General features: G+C 41.0%; 1 protein-coding gene across 19 annotated transcripts in view; it reads left to right on the top strand.

Annotated features, from left to right (window-relative positions):
- Positions 1-24303, top strand: part of LOC141766740 (unconventional myosin-IXAa-like) — a 166069-nt gene that overhangs the window by 27547 nt on the left and 114219 nt on the right. For all 19 annotated transcript variants that reach the window (XM_074633854.1, XM_074633850.1, XM_074633848.1 and 16 more), the window contains exon 2: positions 13186-14155. In XM_074633854.1, coding sequence (XP_074489955.1) covers positions 13253-14155 — 903 coding nt within the window. In that variant the 5' untranslated portion in view covers positions 13186-13252. The remainder of the gene's footprint in view (positions 1-13185; positions 14156-24303) is intronic.

Below are 24303 nucleotides of genomic sequence, written 5' to 3'. Positions count from 1 at the left end.
TTTCATATATGTATTTTGTATATACTGTACAAGTGAATGGATTTGGACTTATATAGCGCTTTTCTAGTCTTCCGACCACTCAAAGCGCTTTAAAGTCCGTCTATAGCTCTTACTGTTAACTCCGTTCTCTTTAAACATCTAAGTGCCTAAGTAAAGCTTCACAGAGCCGCTAGCATGTCTGTAGACATTTAGTCTTATTAGCAAAAATATCTCTGACAGGAAACTAATTCATAATGAATATTTGTTCTCTGTGCAGTAACTGCTGCTATAATATGATTCAACAAAACTCAAATACACACAAATGCCTCTTTCAGCTTCCTCTATAAAAAGAATAATTCATTATCTCTCAACCCATCAAAGCAATACTTGGAAAGAGAGATAACTGGTGGCTCCGTGTACTCAACCGTAAGGCAAAAACGTGTTCTTGGAAAACAAGGAAAAAACAAGAAAGACAAGAAGGCACTTATAGACACTTTTAACACATACATCATCCACGACGTTTGAGTGGTTAAATAACATAATGCACATAGAAGTAAACCAACCAGACAATGTGTCTGTGTCAGGCTCACTTCCTGTCGGTCATGTTCAGGCTCAACCTCCGGCAGGAGGCCTGCTGGACACAACCCACCGCCCTGCAGGCGATGTCGACATTTTCTCTGTGCACACAGGCTCGGATCGATAACCACTCGCTGTTCATCACTTATAGAGTCATCGGTGTCTCCCGGGGGGGGGTTGGTTAGCTGCATGCTGGGAAAGAATAGAAAGCATAGAGCGAGATAAAACACTCTTTTGTGCAGTGCAGTTTACTCACTAAGCTGATATAAGAATTTGTGATACACAAAAAAATATATAGAAATCATTCTATTAAATTAAATTGACATGAATTTTAATGTTATTCTGAAAATATTACCGTTATTTTGAGAGGCCCCAGTGGACATATTCAAAATAAAATATTTGTAATCATGAATAAAATTACAAAAAAGGGCAAAAAAACCCCAATTAATTTGGTGATTCAAGATTTTTTTTTTGCTAAAAAGGCAGTAAAACATTTTATATTATACCTTCAGCTCTGTAAAATCCTGTGAAAAATGTTTTTTAAGTAAAACATTTTGTTTTGAAATGAGGAAAATATGACTTGCCCCTCTTTTGCTGACTACATGTGAAATGAAGATTGTTGCCCACAAATGTTTTAGTTCAGTCTGATTGTTGCCATCAACGGTTGCATGTTTACGGTTTATTCTGCTGTCCTTAAATGGCCAAAAAACACCGTTAATGCTGCTTTAATTACTGCTGGATCTGCAGCTCGTTATGTAGCATCAAAATAAGGGGTTTAAAAGGGAAACGGAAAACAGATATTTGGGAAATAGAAAAACAGAAAACTGTTCCAGTCCCCAAAACAAAAACCTCCCCATTCTGATCCTCGACTGAAGACAGTGTAACAGTGATGCAAGATACTACACAGAAAACACAAAAATATCACATTGAGAGGATATAAGATGCACATGGTACTAATTGATTTCAATCAGCCTGTAACCATGGCAACAGAGAGGCTCAGATGATGTTTTAGTGAGGAGGGGGGGTCTTTAATCAATACAGATCCCCACAGTGGTCTTTTTCTGACACTGATGCTCCATTAGTGTGAGTGTGTGTGTTTGTGTGTGTGTGTACTTCCCTGTGCTAGGAGTAGAGCGGTGCAGGTCGAGGTGATGTCATCCCCCATTGGGAAATGTAATAGGGCAGAGGATGGGGAAGTGGCTCTGCATCATGTCTTTAACACACTCTCTCTCTCTCTCTCTCTCTCTCTCAGTATTGACCTTGTGAGGGGACCAGTTCAGGGTGTGCCCACATATGTGTTGACGGCATGTAAAGTCATATATAAGCCATCTGTAGTTTAAACATACTTCTCCTCTTCCCTCTTCTTCCAACATGTTGTTGTGTATCATTTTTCTCCTCTCATTGTGGACACTTTAGCAGATCATTGAAAAGTTATTACCACAAGAAATGAATGAAAATATCTGTCTTAGAATAAGATATGAAGCTAGAGCTGTCAAAGTTAATTCGCAATTATACATAAATTTGTTTTAACGCCACTAATTTATTTACTTGTGATTTTTAGGTTGTAGCGGGCTCAGTTTTAAAACTAGAATGACAATATTGGCATCATATGAAACTAGAAAACCTAAGGAATCCATTGATACTAACTTGTCGGTAAGAAAATAAATAACGCTCCAAACTTATGCTAAATTTTGGCGAGGAATAACTGGCATGGCCATTTTCAAAGCGGTTCCTTGACCTCTGACATCCAGATATGTAAATGAAAATGGGTTCTATGGGTACCCACGAGGCTCCCCTTTACAGACATGCCCACTTTATGATAATCACATGCAGTTTGGGGCAGGTCACAGTCAAGTCAGCACACTGACACACAGTTGTTACCTATTGGGCTGCAGTAAATGCAGTACCTGTGAGGCTTTCTGGACAATATTTGTCATAGTTTTGTGTTGTTAATTGATTTCCAATAATAATAAATATATACATTTGCATAAAGCAAGCATATTTGTTCACTCCCATGTTGATAAGAGTATTAAATACTCAAATATAGACGAATCTCCTTTTAAGGTACATTTTGAACAGATAAAAAAACGTGTGATTAATTTGCGATTAACCACAATTAAACATTTGAATCGATTGACAGCCCTACAGTATATGATGCACGTGGGTTTCAATTGTTTTGTCGGGTGAAAGACCTAAAGAGGGATAAGGGGACTGTTTATTTTACTTTTGAAAATAGAGAAAAGAAGTACATGTAGATTGTCATTTTTGGAACAGCTTTTTCCCAGATGCTCAATCAACACATTTATATAAAAAAGGTGTTGCAGTCTCTAACCAAGCTGAGTTGTAGAGTACAAAGAGAGAAAAAAATCAGAAAAACCTGCAGTCCTTGGTGTTTTTCTAGTATTTGGTCGGTGCAGAAATTGCAACTTGCTTGTGCATTTTTTTTTTCTTTGCGCATTCACACACACACACACACACACACACACACACGCGTACACACACACGCACACAGTCACACGCTGCACTGAATGACTCGGCACTCTGTCTCTGTGTGCACGAGTTTCTGGCAGATGTTTGTGTCTGTGTGGGCTCAGTTCCTGTGAGCTCTGCTGGCCTGCTGGAATTCAGGAATTCACACACACACTACACACACCACACACACACACACACACACACACACACACACACACACACACACAAGGCATTTATTATTTAGCTTTTTTTTCTACCTTTAACTTTCCAGGGAAAGTTTTCTGAACACATTCTCTGTTTTCCAGTAACACTCTGTCTCACATTCACACTTTAAAGCAAATGCTGCAGTAGAAGCTCAGTCAGCAGGGCTCAGCGTGCCTTAAGGCCCCGGCACACCAAGCCGACGGTCGCACGTCAGACAGTTTGGGGCCGTAGGTGAGCGTCTGTCGGTTCCAGTCTGCCCATGTCTGAGTTTTTTCGGTTCGATTCAGCATGTTGAATCGGCGGCGGAGCTCGTCGATGAGAGAAATAACTCTGATTGGCGGTTCAGCTTAAACGAATCAGTGCACGAGAAGAGAAACAGAAGTGAGGAAAGTGAGCCAATGAGTAAAGTCAAGAGGGCACACACAGAAGGCTCTTCTCATTTTCCATCTACATCTCATCAGATCATCCCAATATACAGATATTTTCACAGCTACATGGCCATCTGGAATGAACAGCCTGTATATCCCCAGTCCTCGGTCTTCCGGTTTCCCCTTTTGAACGTCAAATACAGACTACCGCTACCTGCTAGTGTGGAAAGTTATTTCATATCATGCAGGCGCAGAACGTACGTGGTAGTTGGCCTTCGGCTGTAGTCTTTGCGGCATGTTCGAATGCAACTTTTTGGCCAGGACAAAGGCGACAAAGGCGATAAAGGCGACATGAGGCGACGCAGCTGGTGGCCTTCATCACCTTTAGTTCTTTGATTTCGGCTTGGTGTGTCCCAGCTTTAAACAAACCTGGTCGTCCGACCACATCTGAAGGTGAAAGTGTTTATAGAGCCGTCACAGTGAGGGGCGAGATGCAGATAACAGCATCCACCTTCAGTCAATCTCTCTTCAAAGAGGATCATGGTGTTGCACTCGGTTGTACACCCGAGAAGTATCGGATTTAGTTCTTTGAAGAAGGCAAAAAAGAGCTTGAAAGAGAGCGAAGTTCATGCATGCTTCCTCGACTCCACACACCTGGCCAGACTCTGCAGAAAGTGGGTGTGATTGTCAGATTATCTGAATTTTGGAAAGTTACAAGTTACGTCGGGCGCAGCCCCCCCCCCTTATTCTGACATCAAACAGGTTTAGGGGGGGAAGAGGTGTTTCATTTAAAGCACACTGAGGCTCTCAGGCAACTCTACTGGAGCAGTTTTGGGGGATTGTTTATGTTCCTAAAGGGAACTTCAAATGAAGATACTGAAGGAGGGAAAGAGGTCACAGATTTACTTCCTCCACCCTCATTTTCCACAGATGGTGTGAAAAACTTTTAACGTGCAAAATGGCAGAAAACAACTGATGTGTAGCATGATAAGAGTGAATGTTTGGCATTATATACAAAAGGTTTCATGAGCCCACCTTTCTAAACCTATTGTACAGATATGGCTACTTTATTTTTGCTTTTTATTTTGAAAATCCAGTAATGTTTATTTTGATTATTTACAAAAAAGGTGAAACACATAGAAATATTCACAACCCCGTCTCTGACAAAATTACATTCCCATACAGCTAAACTGCATTCTCAATTACGTTTAGAGGGAATCATATTTTCTCCCAGATAATGGTCGCAATTTTAAACCGTTTTAAACATGTATTAACGTTGTAAATTGAAACAAAACAAACCAAAAATGCAACAATCATGGTTTGGCATAAAATAACCAAGTAACTGAACGATGACTTTTAGTTTCACACAGGACACGAACAGCGGTCTCCTGGGGGAAAGTCCTGCGTTTGTTGGACTCATCCCGCCCGCCAATAGTGAACTGTCTTGCTTGTTATACTCATTATTATACCAATAATGTTATTATTCTACGTAACTTTCATTAACGGTCGCTTGATATATTAGATCACTTGCTCTGCGCTCATTTTACTACGTCACTTTTTGCATTACAGAGATATTTGTGATACGTCAAAGACAAACGCAATGACAAAATACTTTTCCTTCCAAACGTAATTGAGAATGCAGTTTAGTTGAACGGGCAACGACAAGCCAAAGACAAAACTCCAGGTGACATCTACGCTTCCATAAAACCAGCTGCATGCAAATCACACACACACCTTTCTTAGTTTTGAGTTCAGGGGCCGTTGGTGAGATGTTTGCAGACAAGGTGTGGCGAGCTGATGCTTTGGGAGTGCGTGGGTGTGAGTGTGCGTGTGTGTGTGGACCTACTGTAGATCATCAGCAGCCAGTAGTGAGGAATAAACCCACAGGGAGTTTGAAATATGCCTGTAATCCCTTAATGATCTTTTCTGATGAGTGATCAGGGGCGGGAGCGAGTGTGTGTGGAGGTTGAGAAGAAGTACTGTGTGTTAGTCACAGTTCAGATTAACCATATAGTAACTCCTCTACTACTGCAGTCATCTTTGGTGTAATAAGTACAGAACAACTCTCAGTTTTGGGACCAGGAGAAAACACACGTTCTGTGTTGAGAGATTTAAATGAAGTTGTGTGTGTGAGCAGTGTGGAGGAATGCTGAGGTTTGGTGTTTATTGCCGTTATACTGGTGAGAACCGACTGTGGGAGAGGAGGGGGTGTTACTGTTTACCAGCCAGACTCTTGAAGACCTGCAGGACGAGTTGAGCTTCTCATCTGTATTTAATATCTTGGATGCGTGCCGGTCGCTGGCAGCTTTCTCTACATTTTATACGATCCTAAAGACTCCCCGTCTCCTCTAATGCATTTGTTATAGAGGCGGAGTAATTTACGGCATGTTTGCTGCACTGCTGCTGTAAAATATCCGTTTTTATTCTCTCTCTGTGCCAAAGAACGATCTGGAGATTGTAGGAGTTTCAAAAGATGAGAAACATACCTTTTTGTCTCGTGGCTAGAGAGACGAAAGTGTATTGAAGAGATGTTCAGGGGTCACAAAATGTATGTCTGAAGTCTTCTCTTGAAGCCCGTTTTCAAACAAAGATTTCCAGGAACTACTAAGTCACATAAACGAGACTAAGAGTTGTAATGTTCAGTGATGTCCACCACTGCAAATTCTGCCCTGATAGTTCCTGAACGAATAGAAAAACACATAAATGCACTTAATAATACTCTAATGCGGCAGCTAATGGACATATGCAACCACAATGTAGACCTTCAGGCTTCATAGGAGAGATGGCAATACCGATATCTGGGAAGTTGTAGTTGGACATTAGGTAATTACTTTTCAGATCAAATTTCAGTGCATCCAAAGCAATAAATGCATATTTACAGTGTTCTTTAACTTGTATTTGATTGTATACAGTGGAGACAGCTGCATGCTGCCATCGCCTGTATCCTCCTGTTTAGAGCTGGAACAATTAGTTGATTTGTCGATCGACAGAAAATTAAGCGTCATTTTTGCCTTTATTGGACAGATGACAGACTGGAAACGGGGTGTAGAGGGTGAGGGGTATGATGTGCAACAAAGGTCCAACGGCCGGAGTCAAACTGGTGATGTTGCGGTTATGTAGCATGCGCTGTAACCATTCGGCTACCAAGTTGCTCTGTAGCAACTTTAGTCGATTGCACGTGTCGATAGTCGATTAATCGTTTCAGTCATTTCTTCAACCAAAAATGCCAAATATTTGCTGATTTCAGCTTTTCAGATGTGCAGATTTTATGCTTTTCTTTGTTGTTTTCGAGTTTTGGAATGTTGGACGGACAAAAAATAGACAATTAAACAATTTTTGTCATTTTCTGACATCTTTTAAAGGTACAGCGTGTAGGATTTGGTGGCATTTAGTCGTGTGGTAACTGACTGCAGTAACGTGAGCCGCCGAGTGCAAAATTGTGGTAACAGCGTTCGCCTCGCTCAGAGGCCATCCTTACCATAATAACACGACTTTAGGAGCAGCGGAAGTCAGACGGTGGCTGGCGGTACCACGGTTTTACACTCCTTCAAGTAACATAAAAACATGAAAGGCTCTCTAGAGCCAGTGTTTGGTTTGTCCGTTCTGGGCTACTGTAGAAACGTGGCGGACTCTGTGAAGAGGACCCGCTCCCTATGTAGATATGAAGGACTCATTCTAAGCTAACAAAAACACAATGATTCTTATTTTTCAGGTGATTATACACTAAAGTAAACGTAATAATGAATATTATATTCCATTTCTGATAATAGATCCCCCGAAATGCTACTCACTCCTTTAAATCATAAAAAGAATCACCAGTTGCAGCCCTCCTTGTCCTTTCTGTCACTTTCTCTCCTTTGCTCTTTCTCCATCTTTCCCCTCTCTAAACTTAAATCCTCCTCTCCTCTCCGAACCCCTCTCCGTTCTCCGTCGGGCTCTTTCTCTTTAAATATTAATGCCTACTGGGAAGGAGCTCTGTTTTCTAACGTTAACACCTGAGTGATGGCTCCGAATGGCCGTGACCCGGGGCTGAACCTCTCCACCAGTCAAACGACCGGCACGCTCTCATTAAGACGTCCTCTTCTCTTTCAATCTCTCTCCAATTTAAAGCACAAGCTCATTCCTCCACCACGTCAGCGTACGTCCTTATCTCAACACGCTGTCAGCACTTCAGATTCAACCGTGTCAAAACAAGACGTAGCAGACGTTTAGCGTCCTCCACTTCACCACCTCTTTTTGTTTATCTTTCTTCTCATCTCGTGTCCTCCCCTCCTCGCTGTGCCTGACTTATATCACTTTCCATCTTTATCCATCATCATCATTAAAACTCGCTGTAAATGCTGAACATACAGTATTAAGGTCACGTCTATCCATTGTACTTCGTGTCTAATAGCCGTCCAGTTCCTGCCTGAATGACCTCACCGCATGCAGCTGTTCAAGGAAATGCCAGAAAAGTTTTTTCATCTCCCCCAAAAAACTAATTTTCCGGGCAGCTTCGTAGCTCCACACATGTGAGCCTCAGCTGGTATGTAACCTCGGCTCCTCACTCTGACCTTTGACCCCCTGAAAGACCATCCGTCAGTCCCCACCCCTGATCCCTCAGACGATGCAACGCAACCTTTCAGCTACTCCTGATGTCTCCTGCTGTCCAGCTTGCTGGCTCATAAAGTCTCAGCCAGACAGACTAGTGATTTTCTGCTCTGCTCAAATTAACTCGCAGGTCAAAGCTTTCCAGGCAACAAGGCCGACAAGAGAAGAATTAAACTTGCCGTATATCCGTTTTTGGGGAAAAAATGTCATTACCCGGAGTAGGGATTTAGATTGCCCTCTTATCCTTTAAACTGGCAATCCGCAATATCCTTTTATTTTAGTGACATCTGTGGTGTTAATGAACGGTATTTCCCAGAGATAATTCGTGTATCAGAGTGACTTACTGTACTGTAATGTCTTGTTCTATACATTTTATATTGATAAAATCTTTTCTACTCAGGTAATCTTCTATTTATTAAAAAAAAAAAAATTTTGCTTCTGCTGGAAATATATAAACCCAATTACATTCTACGTAAAATAGATTTTTCCTGGAAAAAAACTACCCGACACTAGCTGTTTAGAAAATTTATTGCTCTTTATCAATCACTAATAGGAAATGGGTAAAAAGGGCATATATCATTATTGTGTCATGGTGGCTTTCCCGTGTTTTGTTGGTTCTGAAGTAGCAGGAAACTATTTCTGTTTCTGTACAAACATTTAACTACAAAATTCAAAGTAGGTCTGCATAACTTTGTTGATCCAAGCTCAGTTTTCAGGGAAGATTTGCTTAGACCAACTGTGAATTGTAATTTTATATATTTTGTATTTCTAGTATTTCTTTCGTTTTATCCCTAGGGTTAGAGTTATATTTGAAAATGTACAACACACAGTATATATTATTCTTTAGATAGTGTCTGGTCCAGTGTGAAGACATATAGGCCAGACAACAGTTACTTTCTCACTGAAACCTACACACTCTGACATACACACTGTACTCTCTCTCTCTCTCTATCCACTGTATCTGTTATCCGTTCTCATTGTGAAAGCAGCCTGTCTTTCTCCCCTAGCGGTTAACGTTTTAGCGGTGACACGAGGACATGACGACGACAGTCATAAGTCACTAGTTTCCAGCTTAATGACTCACTGAGTTAGACTGACAGCTGGGATCAGCCAGCTAGAGGGAACTGATGAAGACAAACTAACGGGAGAGATAAATGAAGGCTAGAACAGCTGGTTTCAGTAACTGTACATGTATATCAACTAGGGCTGTCAAAGTTGACCTGATAATAACGCCTTAACGCATATTTGTGTTAATAATGGATTAACGCAATTTGCGATTTTTAAAAGTTCTTAAAAAGCTGACCGGCCGCTGTCTAGCGTGACCGCTATTCTTTCGGAGGTTGTAGCGGCCTCAGTTGTAAAGCTAGAGTGAAGATACTGGCATCATATGAAACTAGAAAACCTAAGGAATCCATTGGTACCAACCATGTCATACTAGCTTGTCACGAAGGAGGCTAAATAAAGATGCAAACATACACTAAATTTTGGCAAGGAAAAACTGGCATGGCCATTTTCAAAGGGGTCCCTTGACCTCTGACCTCAAGATATGTGAATGTAAATGGGTTCTATGGGTACCCACGAGTCTCCCCTTTACAGACATGCCCACTTTATGATAATCACATGCAGTTTGGGGCAAGTCATAGTCAAGTCAGCACACTGACACACTGACGGCTGTTGTTGCCTGTTGCTCTTGAGTTTGCCATGTTATGATTGAATGCAGTACCTGTGAGGGTTTCTGGACAATATTTGTCACAGTTTTGTTGATAATTGATTTCCAATAGTAAATATATACATACATTTGCATAAAGCAAGCATGTTTGCCCACTCCCATGTTGATACGAGTATTAAATCTCCCTCTAAGGTACATTTTGAACAGATAAAAAATGTGAGATTACTTTGCGATTAATCACGATTAAATATTTTGACAGCCCTAATATCAACCAAAAGAGGCCAGCAGGTGGAATGTGGATGTATAGAGCGTCTAGAAAATGATGTAAGCTGGCTCAGACACAAGAAGAAGGGAAGTAAGAAGACGACTCTCTGTCGCCTTTCTATGATCAGTGTAGTGCATTTTGTTGTTTGCCAACTGATAAAGGAGGAAGAAGAATTTGTTTTGATTTTTTAATGTGTATGGAGATCTCAACTCAAAGTGTGGATGCACGTGATTCTCATATTTAGCTGGCTTCAATCAATCCAGTGTCTAGATATATATCTCTCATCCTGCTGATCAGATTTAGTTCTGCGGTCTGGGAACTTCAGAGTGACACAGATTTACTCGAGTAGCTTTGCTTCAGTGTTGTTCATTTGTTTTGTTCTTATTTGTACAAGCACCACGAATACTCAAAAGGACCCCACCAGACGGCATAAAAGGACCATGAATACCGACTGTATTTACATTTCTGCATAACAGACTTGAAACTCTGACCCGTCCCCCGTTTGAACAGCTCATTAGTGCCTCAACGAGTGGCTGCATCAGTCGCGGGGGACGTTGTTTTGAATCTTGTGTACTCTCTGTCGTCTCTGCCTCTGCTCCGTCTTTCATCCCTCACAGTTCACCTCTTTGTTTCTTACAGACGCCCAGCTGGTTATTTCCTCTCTCCCTCTCTGTCTCTGTCTGGTGGTGGCGGGCTGCTGCAGACTGCTGTAGGTGGTCAGGATCACTGCAGACGGAAGGAGGGAGAGGAGGGTCTGTCTGGGGCACTCAGAGGACGACCGGCTGGCTCGTCCTCTCCTTTCTCTCTCCTCCTCTATCTGTCTGGTGCATGCACTTAGCTGAGAGAGCCAATGAAGAAAATTAAAAGTCGTCTGGCAAAGCAGGAGAGAGATGTTTTTAAATGAGAGCAGGATTCGATTTAGAGAGCCTTAAAGGACAGCGGTACATATTTTAATAGAAATAATGACCTCAGTACATTTGTTGGTTATCTCATTTTTAATGCCTTGTCCTGACTGCCGTGCAAACAGAACCTGAATGGAAAATTGATTTGAAAGATAAAAGGATGTAGAAAATAAATGTGATGCGTGTATTTGTTTGTGTTGAAAGTGAATATCCAGAACACAGTCAGAGAGAAAGGAGCAGAAACAGCGTGAAGCCTGATAGGAAACCTGCATAAAAATGAAAAAGAAGGAAATAGGAAGAGATGATGAAGTGCAGGGATCATCGAGGCTTTCACGGCGGTGGTCTTGGTTTTGGCCTACATTTAAATTGAGTTCATGTTTCTACATGTTGGGGTACTTTAGAGATTCATATTCATCGTCTGGTTAATGTTTTTTGTATTTGCATGGAGACTGGAGTCCAGCAAAACACATTTGTCACTCTTATGCATTTTCTGCATTTAGTTATGATGACATAGTAGAATAGAATAAGATCTGACTGACAATATTAAAAACGACTGACTAAACAATGTCAAAGTAATATTACTAATAATATTACTCTCAACAAAGAAAACACTGACAGTGATGCCATCACTTCCTGTCCTTTCATTAACAGTACTTGTATATATGCGTGTGGTTTGTATGTATACTTAGTTTTCACAGATTAGAATTATTTTCTCATATAATTCAATTTGCTGGATTTTGAAGAATTTCATCCAAAAATTAGATTACATGTACTATTATATTACTATTTTATGTACTTTAAAGGAAGGACTTTTTAAGGAAATTGTACCTACTCTATTAAAATGATGTATGCAATGCTTAATACTGCAAACATTACTGACTATCTGAATAATAAGCTTGTAAAATAATTACTTATATTGAATTTTGATCTTGTTTTGCAGTATTTTAATATAATTTAAAGTAAAAGCAACAGAATGTTACTTTTTTCTTAGTTGCTATACAATTCAGTGAGTTAAATATAGTTAATGCGTCCATTATTTAATACGCTAAAACAGTGTGTGAGATATTTTAGTATGTCCAAAACCTAAGTATGAAACCAATAGTACACGAATTGCATACTATTTCTCGTGAAATATCACAGTTTGCAACGCTGGACACTGCGGCGGCATAACTTTGCTATAGGCGTAATATATATTTTAAATTAATTCAGACTTTGATTCTCACAAAGCGTTGTTTTGGTCAAATGAGGTTGGCACAGGTTACCATGGTTACACTTCTCCAACCGGCAAGGAGGCTCTCAGGAAGTGACGATGTAAATTACCACTCAGTCTGAAAAAGAGCCATACTACTGTTTATTCACACTAAAGTACGTTGAACGATAGTACACCTGTTGAGTATGTAATATTGCTTTATACAATATATCAGTATCACATAGTTATCGTAGTAGTTTGATCTCATAATCATCAGCATATTTAGCAGCAATTTACGGTTTATCTTTTTTTTCAACATCACATTTGAAGCTTTGTCGTGTGTGACACTGGACTGAGTGTGAGTGTGTGAGTGTGTGTGTGTGTGTGTGTGAGAGAATGGAGTGCTGTGTTCACTATCAACAGGGAAGTGGTGAATTAAACCATTGTGCTCTCATTACAGCCACTTTTGTGTGGAAAGTGGCAGCTGTTAATCTTGGCACACGGCTAGAGCCCTTGGATTATCACATGAGTACACACACACACACACACGCACACACACACGCACATACACACACACACACACACACACACACACACACACATGCATGCACACACTCTGATAAGCCAGTAGCCTTTAAATTCATGAAGCAGCTACTGTTCCTCATTGTTTTGAATAGCTATCAGTTCTTGACTCGGTCTCATGCTCCTCTTTTGTGGCGTCGGTGATAGTCGTTCCCTTTACCATCCCAAACAGAAAGCCTATTGAGGCGACCTACTCTGTCATAGGACAGATGAAATCTCCATGACTCTACTGACCCTGTTGTGACTCAATGTACTGGAAATGCCCGAGAACATGAAGTGATCTGAAACCACTAATTTCTCCTTTGAACCCTTGTTGTTGTTTTGTTGCTTTGCGACCATGTTTAACCTCCTCTCTCTCTCTCTCTCTCTCCGTCTCTGTCCTCCTCCAGTTGGGATGTCCTGAGTCAGTCCTCTGGGCCCAGAGAGCGGTGTGCTGATGGGACCTGCTGCGCCACCATGAGCTTACAAGATGGCGGCTGCAGCTACGCCAGCAGCGCCAACATGGCCACCGCTAGCGGCAGCATGCGGCGGCGCCTGGAGGACCAGGAGTTCACCCTGCGCGTCTACCCGGGCGCCCTGGCTGAGGGCACCATCTACTGCCCGGTCAGCGCCCGCAAGAACACCACAGCCGCTGAAGCCATCGAGTGCCTCATCGAACGGTTGCGCCTGGATCGCACCAAATGCTACGTGTTGGCCGAGGTGAAGGAGTTCGGCGGGGAGGAATGGATCCTGAACCCCGGCGACTGCCCTGTTCAGCGGATGATGCTGTGGCCGCGGAGCGCCCTGGAGAACCGCAGCGGCTTGTGCAGTGGCGACGACTACCGCTTCCTCCTGCGGGAGAAGAACCTGGATGGATCTATTCATTATGGCGGCAGCCTGCAGATGTGGCTGCGGGTGACTGAGGAGCGTCGCCGCCTGGTGGAACGGGGTTTCCTCCCCCAGCCTGCAGGGAGCGACCCTCCGTCCGACCTCTGCGCTCTCCCGGAGCTAACAGAGCGCGCCATTTTAGAAAGCCTTCGTGCACGTTTCCGCCAGGAGAAGATCTACACGTACATTGGGAGTATTCTTATTGTGATTAACCCCTTTCAGTTCCTGCCCATCTACAATCCTAAATATGTCAAGTTGTACGACAACCACAGACTGGGGAAGCTGGAGCCCCACATTTATGCTGTGGCGGATGTGGCGTATCACGCCATGCTACAGCGACGGAAGAACCAGTGCATAGTCATTTCTGGTGAGAGCGGATCTGGGAAGACCCAGAGCACCAACTTCCTCATTCATCACCTGACTGCACTCAGCCAGAAGGGATTCGCCAGCGGCGTAGAGCAGATCATCCTGGGAGCGGGGCCTGTGTTGGAGGTAGGAACTCACATGAAAACACCTGCAGCGTTGAACAAATGTTAAGGAGGAAATGGTTCTGCTTGTGTTGGTCTGTTGGTTTGTCAGCAAGAAGAGAGAGGAGGTGGTTCAGATCTGCATTTCCACCTTTTAGAAGCCGTGAGCATTATCTCAGAAAACTAATACAGATTGAACTGGCTTCCAAATCTTTGATAGGAATGATTTCTGATGATGAACCTTTCAGTCTTGTCTTATGTTTTTGTTCTTTGAGTGCATTGTACCGGACTGTCTGGTATGACTGTAAGACCACTTCAGATGAGTCTAATAGCCTGTAGTAATAGACAGTAGCTTTACTACTGCAGGAACTTTCACAGAAACCCACAAACCTTTTTATGAACTAGCTGTGGAACTCGTGTCTAAATGTAGTTCCTGGTCTTTTGCCCCCCCCAAAAAATTAAATAGGAATTTGTGTGATCCAGATTTAGTTCCTGAGTTTTGCTCCTGGGGACCATTTGGTGGAAAAGAGCCAAAAGTTAACAGATAACACCAAAGTAGAGTACAAGTTCAGCCTGAGACGACTGTTTGAAGACAGTTTGACGACTAAAACGACGTTCTTCACCAGAGCAATTTACGGAGTCCATGTTGTATTTTGATTGTTCAGACGGCCTTTTAAGGTTCTCTTATCAAGTCAAGTCTCGGCCTGAAAGATGGTAAAAGGGTTTCATAGCAAACCAAAAAAATATTTACAAAAGCATGCACATCCAAATGATAAATACTACCGTCGGTGCTGGATAGGCCGATAACTACTTTTGTTGGAGGATATATTGTCCCAGAAATAATTGCGATAAACAATATTATCGTTATTTTAACACCAATTTATGCCACCGATATAATGATAATATAATAGCATAATAATGCAAGTACACCCTTTCAAAAAGTAGTAAATGTTTAATTTAAAAAAAAAAAAAGTCCTTAATATATAAAACATAAATAAAATTAAACTACACAACCAAAACAATGAATTAACAACAATAAACCAACACACATGTAAACACAACGGGCAATATTGAGGTTTAGCAAAAATGATTGATGTCATGTCCATATATTGTACGGTTAATTATCGTGCTGGACAGAAGCTCGAGCTTGAAACATCACTGGTTGTTATATGTTCATGGGAGCATTGTCTACGGTGCAGACTCTATTTATTTTCCATATTTTTCATAGTAAAACCAAGACACAGACTAATAAGGCTCAAGTAAAGATCCAGCAATGTGTGACCTTGAGATTAAGAATTGTTTTAGCGCCATAGCTCCTTAATTTAGGTCTGAAATATTCCACAATAATTGTCTCATGTTTCTTTAGTTAAAAATGTCCTACTTACTACTGCAGCGAGCTCAAGCCAATCTGAAAGTGACTCATATGTTGTGAATTAGAAAGGGTTGTAGAAAGGAAGTGACAAAAGCCTGATGAAATCTGAAGAGAAGTCAGCAGGTTATTTCTCCGGCGTAGGAATGTCGGCTCGTGAGACGAGGCATGAAATGGATTATAGAAATGTCCTTTTTAGAGTGGAGTGCCTCCACATGCGGGGAAACCTATATTCAGCCCCGGCTTTACCACATACGACTCTTATATATATTATTTGACCCAGAAAAACTGGCCGTCCAATCTCTGCATTGATGGAAACCCTAATGGAATGTCGCCCTAATCCGCCCTGGATTATATATCAATAGTGGATTATGGATTATGGAATTTCATTGGGAATTTCATGTTTTGGGAAGGTCTATTCAAGGGCAACATGTTCTCTTCAGCCTTATAAATATGACTCCGTGAGCTCACAGTGGCGTGTTGTTTTCTGGCAGACATTTTGTTCTGCAGCACACAGCTTCCTGTCAGGACGTATGGGGATGTCATGTCAACACGCAGCTGTGCATGTTGACACCATGTGCGTCCCATGTGGAGGTCCGTACAGTGAAACGAGGCAATTGTGCGGTCAGTTGGATGTATACGCTTTGTCATCTGGAAATCATGAATCACCTTTTAGACCTCCAGTCCTCGCTGCATCCGGGGAAGAAAACTGCAGCTGCTTTCGTGTTTACACTTTTCTTACATACTGTAAAGAAAGAATGGTCTCTGGCCTCTGTGAAAATGTAATATTATTTAAAATGTCCTGCATAATAGAGGCTTTGGAGGCCGTTTGCATGTGACTACTGCTTTATACTATGTCATACATCCTAGGAATCTCGTGCAAAATAACAAACAAGGGATGTATTACATGTGTTGAAAATGACTGGTATCTTGGCGGCGTAGCTTCGCGACATAGCTGTGGTTGAACCTGATTCTCTGCAGGTGATGATTTGACACTGGCGACCGAATACCTGTCAGAGCTCAGGTGCCGGAGGCGACAGCGCTGGGGGGGACTTAGAGGCTTGTTTTGATAATAACACAGATAGAGGAACATTGCTCTCTGAGGAACTAGACACTGTGTTTGGTGGCTTGTGTGTGGGGAGCATGACTGTGTCCCATGTAATCACTTCCCCATCAATCACCTGTCTGACCGAGGTGCGAGAGACGAGGTGCACAGTCAAAATGTCACAGAGACAAATAAGCAAAGGGAGTTATGAGGGCAGGGGAAATACCATCTTTCATTTCTGGTTCCAGTATTTGTTTTGTGGGTTTTTCTAGTGTTCTTGTTGATAATTTGCCAGATGTAGGAAACCGTTTGGTATCAGAAAAATGATTCAGTGATTTAAAATACCAACGTGTTTTTGTTAAGTCAAAAAAGGAAGAGCTTTTCTAGAGCCACACTTTGGCAGCAGTGTAAGTGACAGTTTGAGAGGAAGTTGCAGCAATATTAGTTGGATTTATTTCACATTATTGCAGGAAGCAAAGGTTATTGTTAGGGCTGTCAATCGATTAAAATATTTAATCGTGATTAATTGTAAATTAATTAACATTTTTTATCTGTTCAAAATGTTCCTTAAAGGGAGATTTGTCAAGTATTTAATCCTCTTATCAACATGGTAGTGGGCAAATATGCTGCTTTATGCAAATGTATGTATATATGTATTATTGGAAATCAATTAACAACACAAAACAATGACAAATATTGTCCAGAAACCCTCACAGGTACTGCATTTAGCATAAAAAATATGCTCAAATCATAACATGGCAAACTCAACAGGCAACAACAGCTGTCAGTGTGTCAGTGTGCTGACTTGACTATGACTTGCCCCAAACTGCATGTGATTATCATAAAGTGGGCATGTCTGTAAAGGGGAGACTCGTGGGTACCCATAGAACCCATTTACATTCACATATCTTGAGGTCAGAGGTCAAGGGACCCCTTTGAAAATGGCCATGCCAGTTTTTTCTCGCCAAAATTTAGGGCAGGTTTGGAGCGTTATTTAGCCTCCTTCGCTACAAGCTTGTATGATATGATTGGTACCAATGGATTAGTTTGGTTTTCTAGTTTACTATAGTGCCTCTAGCTTTAAAACTGAGCCCGCTACAACCTAAACATTAACTAACTAATTAATTATTAACGTTATGGTTCCCTTATAGCATTGGGTTTAAAACTGAAATATTGCCAAATGGGCTCCTTTACTTTTCGATTTGACACCAAATCCTCCGCCATAATCTGGTCTGTCAACTCTCTCTTGTCTCGTGTGTGAAATGTGACTCCTGCTAATCTGTGCTGAGACTCCGTACACATTCACTTTCAGTTTGTAGCGTCCATCGTCCGACTATGTATTGATAACATGGTGCTGATACGTACAAATTAACTAAATGGGTTTTATTTCTATAAAAAAAGTAAAACAACAGTGGGGGCGATAGGCAAGTAATGTAATCATTGTATGCCTGCAATGATTACTAACTGCGAGGCGGTAATTCTAGTTTGCCATGTAATTTTTAAAAAGCTGCTTTTATAAATAGGATAATCTGATAATAAGAAAAATATGTAACCACACATGCCAAAGTGACGACATCACACTGTATGAACTTGTGACTCTCACCATCCAGCTGCTCCCGCACTATAAACAACACATCACATCAACTGCTCTCCTGTGTGCTGTAGCTTTTCCAACACTCCCCGGCAGCTGAACATGACGTCCACATTAATGCGCCGCTTTGCATCCCGTGAACAACAGCTGGATGCGGAGACATTATGGGCTGCTGTTGAGTGCCCCGGGGTCTGACGTGTTTCTTTGAGAAGCAGCTCTCTGGGGGTAAAAAGTTTACCGCCAGCCAAGAAACAAGGCTGCTGAGTTGAACCAGCCGAATACTTTGGTTTCCACAAGTTGTAAGGCCAATTACAGAACCATTTGCCTCGGTCAGATGCTGCCGCCGCTGCTGTTCTGAAGCTTTGTGAACGTTTGAATGTGAGTCAGGCTGCAAACTTGAGGTCAGCAAGGCTTTATTGGATGGATTAAAAATGCAAGCCAGTCATGATGAAGTAATACATCTGGCTAATTTGTTGGTGATGTATTTCCTGATGCTCTAGTGTATATATGGTCCGTCCATCTACTCCCATCTCCCCTCTTAATGCCTGTAATTTGGTCTGCTTGTTGTTTATTTGCAGATATTTAACTCCAGATTCAGAGTTGGGCAAGTTACTCATTACACACTCAGTTGCCAGTATATTAGGTACACCTAGCTAAAACTAATGCAGTCTAATACATCAATTCCTGCAATAAATCCTAACTTCATGAAGGTGATAATGTTCAGTTTTTTATTGAAACTGAAACTGTGGAGAGGTGTTGATTCGTTATGATCATGGAAGACAGGAGTTTCTATTATTTTGCTCACCCCATTTATATCAATGAGGGCAGGTTAAATAACAGAAACGCCTCTCTCTCAATCTACATCCTCCAAAATGATCATAAAGCTGAATCACTGCTCTGAACCACAGACCACGTTGGGACTACCTACCGCAGGACTCCTGTTAACCCTTTGCTTTGTCTATAAATCCAAATAAATCGTTCCATTAAAACTCTCGGTAGGGATGTAGCCATGTAACAGAGCGTTACTTAGATTTATAACTGACGCTACTTGTCACATTACTGTATATTGACTGTGATCAAAATGGAGATTTCTTATATATTTTACAGTTGAAATAATTAGTCAATTAGTTGATTAGTAGATCGACAGGAAATTAATTTGCAGCTTTTTTGATAATCGATAATCAAATTGACAAGTTTCTGCTCTTCCAATATGATGATTTGCTGCTTATCTCTGTTTTACATCATTTTAATATGAATATCTTTTGAATATCTATCATTTCACACTTTTGGTTTTGACAGAACAATCAATTTGAACATGTTATCCTGGATTCTGAGAAATTGCGTGGGGCATTTTTTTCACAATTTTGTACATTAAAACTATTACTCGGGCGCTCCGGTAGCTCACCTGGTAGAGCAGGCGCCCATATACCAACGCTGAGTCCTTACCGCAGCAACCCGGGTTTGAATCCAACCTGCGGCCCTTTGCTGCATGTCGCACCCTCTTTCTCTTCCCCCCTAAAAATAATCTCCAGAATATAGTCGTCAGATTAATTGATTAGTTGCAGCCCTGATAGATTCTGTTGAAAATCATATGGCTTTAGCCTTACAAATCCATACACAACACAGGGATCTAAATTTGTACAGACGTTAACATTTTGATAATAGTTTACAAGAAAGACAACCAAAAGAGAAATAAAGCAATGTGAGAAAAAGAGAGAATGTAAAAAAACAACAAGAATGTAGTTACTTGACACGTTCGTAGAAAACAAGGACAGTTTGTGTGTCGCCAAGCAAAGACTCTGCAGTAAGCAGCAGACGTACCGACTCTGACATTATCTGTGTACCAGTGTCGAGAAAGGAGGTCTGGAGTAGAAAGGAAAACATTTCTCAGGATGAACTGTGTCTCGCTGGCAGGAGATGCTGAGGTTGAGAACATTTGTGTAACTGCCTGTAGACTCCGATAAGTCATTCTTGTTGGATTCACATAAGAAGCTTACTGCCAGCTGCATGAATGGAGGGAAGGAGGGGAACCTGCATACGAGTGAAATATTAGTTTTTAAACCTTGTTCTTTTATAAATATTTTAAATCAATTATATTGTGCTTTCCACATTTGATAGACACAATTTGAACGTGATAAGCGGATCTTAAAAAGCACCATGGGGTGTGCTTCGAGGCAAAATCCAAAGGGGGATTATTTTCCTCAGTTTTAACTCTTTCTCAAAGTGAAAGCTTCTTTCTGCTCAGGGGAAATAAAAGGAAATAAGCTGTTGGTGAGTGTGATAATAATAGGTTAAAATGGTTTCCTCTTCACCTCTGCATCTGTCCACCTCTCCTCTGCTGTTGGATCCAGCGTGGCCATCAGCCCGCCGCTTCACATCGTGTTACTGTGAAGAGCAAGGTCAACAGCATTGCAGGCGAAGGCTATTTTAGTCATCCGTTGAGCCAGTGTGGAGGACTCTTGCTGCTCCTACGCACCAAGAGACTCGAGCAAATACATTCACTTACACAACTAGGGCTGCATGACTTTGAAAAACTATCTAATTGTGATTATTTTGACTGATATTGAAATTGCGATATGATTTTTGATATTAGAGGGAATGATCATCTTTTCTAAAGTCTGTAGAATATGATGTGTAAGCCTGGACATCTCTGCAGCACCTCAATATTCCCATTTAATATGGTATTTTGACACACTTTTCACCTTTAACAAATACTGAGCCAACTGCGATTTGAAAATTTGCAGAAAATTGCAATTTTGCTAAAATTTCGATTAATTATGCAGCTTTATACACAACATAACTCACAAAAACAAGCTCAAAGCAGACAATGTAACTGCCAGCTCCAACCCACGAGCACAACAGTCTGAGGAGTTCACTTTAGAGTTTATGTCCTCATGATGTGACTTTTAGTCTGATTTGGAGCTTTCTGCAAAATATTATTATTAAACTATCAAATAACACAACATTTGATATCCATGTTGGCAAATAAACCCTGAATTTATGCTATTAGTTTTGGTTTTAAGTTAATTTCCATTGCTGGAAACCCTTTCAGCCGAGACTCTTTGTTGTTCATTGTTTTTACTCACTGTGTGCCCCGGCTGTGTGTGCCGCTCCAGCCTGCTCCGTTTTCAGGTATTTCTGATTAAATTAAGTAACTATTTTAGTCTGTACAGTCTGTCTCCAAAACTTCCAGGATTTTTCCCTCCACTGGTAAACATGTGAGAATTCAGTGGAAGAAATGTGAAAGGAAAAACGAGCTAAAGTGCAAAAACAGGTATTAGTATTTAGAGTTTTGTGATAATTCTGTATTATTTTAGATTGACTTAAAGTAGAATCATAATGTGATGCACATCATCACAGCATCACATAAGGATTTTACTAAATTAGGTCGCCCAAATGAATGAATGATGAATTCTGAAGATAAACTAAGAAAATTACTTTTTTGTTTAGGGCGGCAACTAACGATTATTTTCATTGTTGATTAATCTGTACATTTTTTTCTCGATTAATCGATTCGTTGTTTGGTTTATAGAATGTCCGAAAATGGTGAAAAATGTGGATCAGTGTTTCCCAAAAGCCCAAGATGACGTCCTCAAATGTCTTGTTTTGTCCACAACTCAAAGATATTCAGTTTACTGTCATAGAGGAGGAAAGAAACCAGAAAATATTCACATTTAAGATGCTGGAATCAGAGGATATAATGCAAAACACAGGAGCACTGTTCATTGCATTAAACACCATATTATAATATGTAATGACATTGATCAGCATCAAAAAAAATATTTAATAATTTTTATTTATAATTTTCCTTCATTCCTTCGTTGGTTTCCTGTTAAAATTTCCAAGTTGACGTCTTCAAATTGCTTGTTTCGTCCAATCAATAGTCCAAAATCCAGAGATATTCACTTTACTAAAACATAAGAAAAAGAAAAGCCTCACATTGAGAAGCTGAGACATGTTTGGTGTTTTTCCTTGAAAATGACTCGATAATCAATCATCATAGGTGCTGACGAATGTTCTCTCAATCGATTAATCGACCAGTCGTTTCAGCTCTGCTTACTGTATTAATATCCTGATATTGATTTTTAGCCATAATACCTACCCCTACTTGTATTTAATTTTGTTTTTAAGAGCATTTTTACCCTGCTGCATAGAAACACATGCACACACAGACACACACACATACAGGCACACAACCAGCTTATGACAGCAACTTGACTCGATTCACCTTTACCAGACTGCTTTCAAGGACAAGTAGTGTGTGTCTGTGTCTGTGTGTGTCTGTGTGTGTCTGTGTGTGTATGTGTGTGTATGTGTGTGTATGTGGCTCACCACAGTCTCATTTTATCAGTTTAACACTTTCAGCAGCGAGCTGAGTCACTGTGACCGAGCTCATAGAGCTTTATTGTCTCGATCGACGACTCTCGGCTCTTGATGGACACGTCGGCGGCTGCAGGGGTCAGTCTTGTGACCTTTTGACTACAGTGCAGCCTTTGTAGCCACCGGACCACTGTGTGTGACCACTTCTCAGAAAGTGCAGGCCACATGGCGAACAATGGCGGTCAGCATTACATCACGCCAGCGGTATCATCTAACAGTTCTCTGTATGCTCTGATGGCCCGCTGGAATCATTTCTCGTCATGAAAAAGCCTTTTAATAACGCACCGCAGATGGCCAGTAACTGCAGTGGTGTGTAATGTGAGCTGTGTTCAGAGCCAGGCGACATTAGAGATATGACCGTACAGCAGGATAGTGCTGACGGGAAGACAGCTGGCGGGCTGATGGGAAGGACTTGGCTTCTGTGGTTGATTGTGTCTGGTAGTCTGGTCGTTCAACAGTCAGGTGATTTTAGATGCTCTTTTTTTTTTTCCCCGGCCTCAACACCGCACCCTATTGAGTTTCAGACATCTACGTATATAAACAAGGTGAAACTTGACTATTATTTAACTGTGTTTGATTATTCAAGGTCAGACTTACAGGAAATGTTTGAATTTAAGTGCTGAAGGGATGACGTATTTTGTAGGCCAATCCTGGTTCCCTCAACAAAAAGCTAATGGGATTTTTCCATTGGGTTTTGGATTATTGCAGAAAATAAGCTCTGTGGCAAACACATGTGTATGATACTTACACAAGATAATCTTGACCACCAAATGTATATTACTCCGAAAATAGTCCCTAACAAATGTGCTATTTACTCCAGTTTGAGTAACGTTTGCTAAAGGCTGCAGTGCCCAGCTGTTTAAGAAATGTATTTAGCTTTTTTTAAAAATTAAACTATATGTTCCTGACCTGTTTTTAAAGAAGTATTGAGAGACATGTTTTGTTTGGTCTTTTCATGGGATATGTTGACGATAACAAAAATATAGAATATCACCAGCCTTTCTCTTTAAATATTGTTTGAATTTGCTTTTCTTACCTGTCTTTTAGTCCTACATAGTCGTTAAAAATGCCTGTCTTTGGACGCCACAATCGCTCGTCAAGTCAGACATTTTACCAGTCATGCAGAGTGTTTGCAGACAGTTGGGGTTTTGTGGGTATTACCGCTAATACCGCTAATAACCCCTTGTTGTTACTCTGACAGCTAAAGCTAACCTGCAAAAGACAAGGTTGGTGGTTTTCGATTAATCTCTTAATTAACCAGTGATTCAGCCCCTAACAGGTAATCTGACTAAAGGCAGGCAGCATAGAAATGGGAGTAAAGTTATTGTAGAACACACAATAATCAGTCAGATTTGACAGCACCAGCTGGTTCTCTTCAGGTCCCTCAGAAGTCCTTTATGTTATCAGGCTGTATGTGGTGGTGAAAATAAAGATCCTTGACATCATGTTCGATCATCTATAATAAAAAGAAAGGCTGCTAAATTGTCAGGGGGAAGATGATTTTGGGAAGAAAAGACACGTTTACTTCATTCCTGTTTCTGATGTAAGCTGGACAGACTTCCACACAGACTCATAAATCTGAACAAAAAAAAGTTTATCCAGAAACCTCATGCTCTGCACTGGAAACAGACATTATTTACCTCCAAATGTTTGGTATACATATCCAGGAAATGATTTAAGGTCTCGTCTGATTCAAGGTCCACAGCTGTTGATGGACACGTTGGCTGCAGTTGACTTCCTACCTAGTAGGACTCTTTTTGTTTTGACCTCAGTGAACTGGCAACTGGC

This window comes from Sebastes fasciatus, chromosome 4 (genome assembly GCF_043250625.1).
Source record: "Sebastes fasciatus isolate fSebFas1 chromosome 4, fSebFas1.pri, whole genome shotgun sequence".
Taxonomy (NCBI): domain Eukaryota; kingdom Metazoa; phylum Chordata; class Actinopteri; order Perciformes; family Sebastidae; genus Sebastes; species Sebastes fasciatus.
This window is presented reverse-complemented; position numbering and strand designations above follow the sequence as displayed.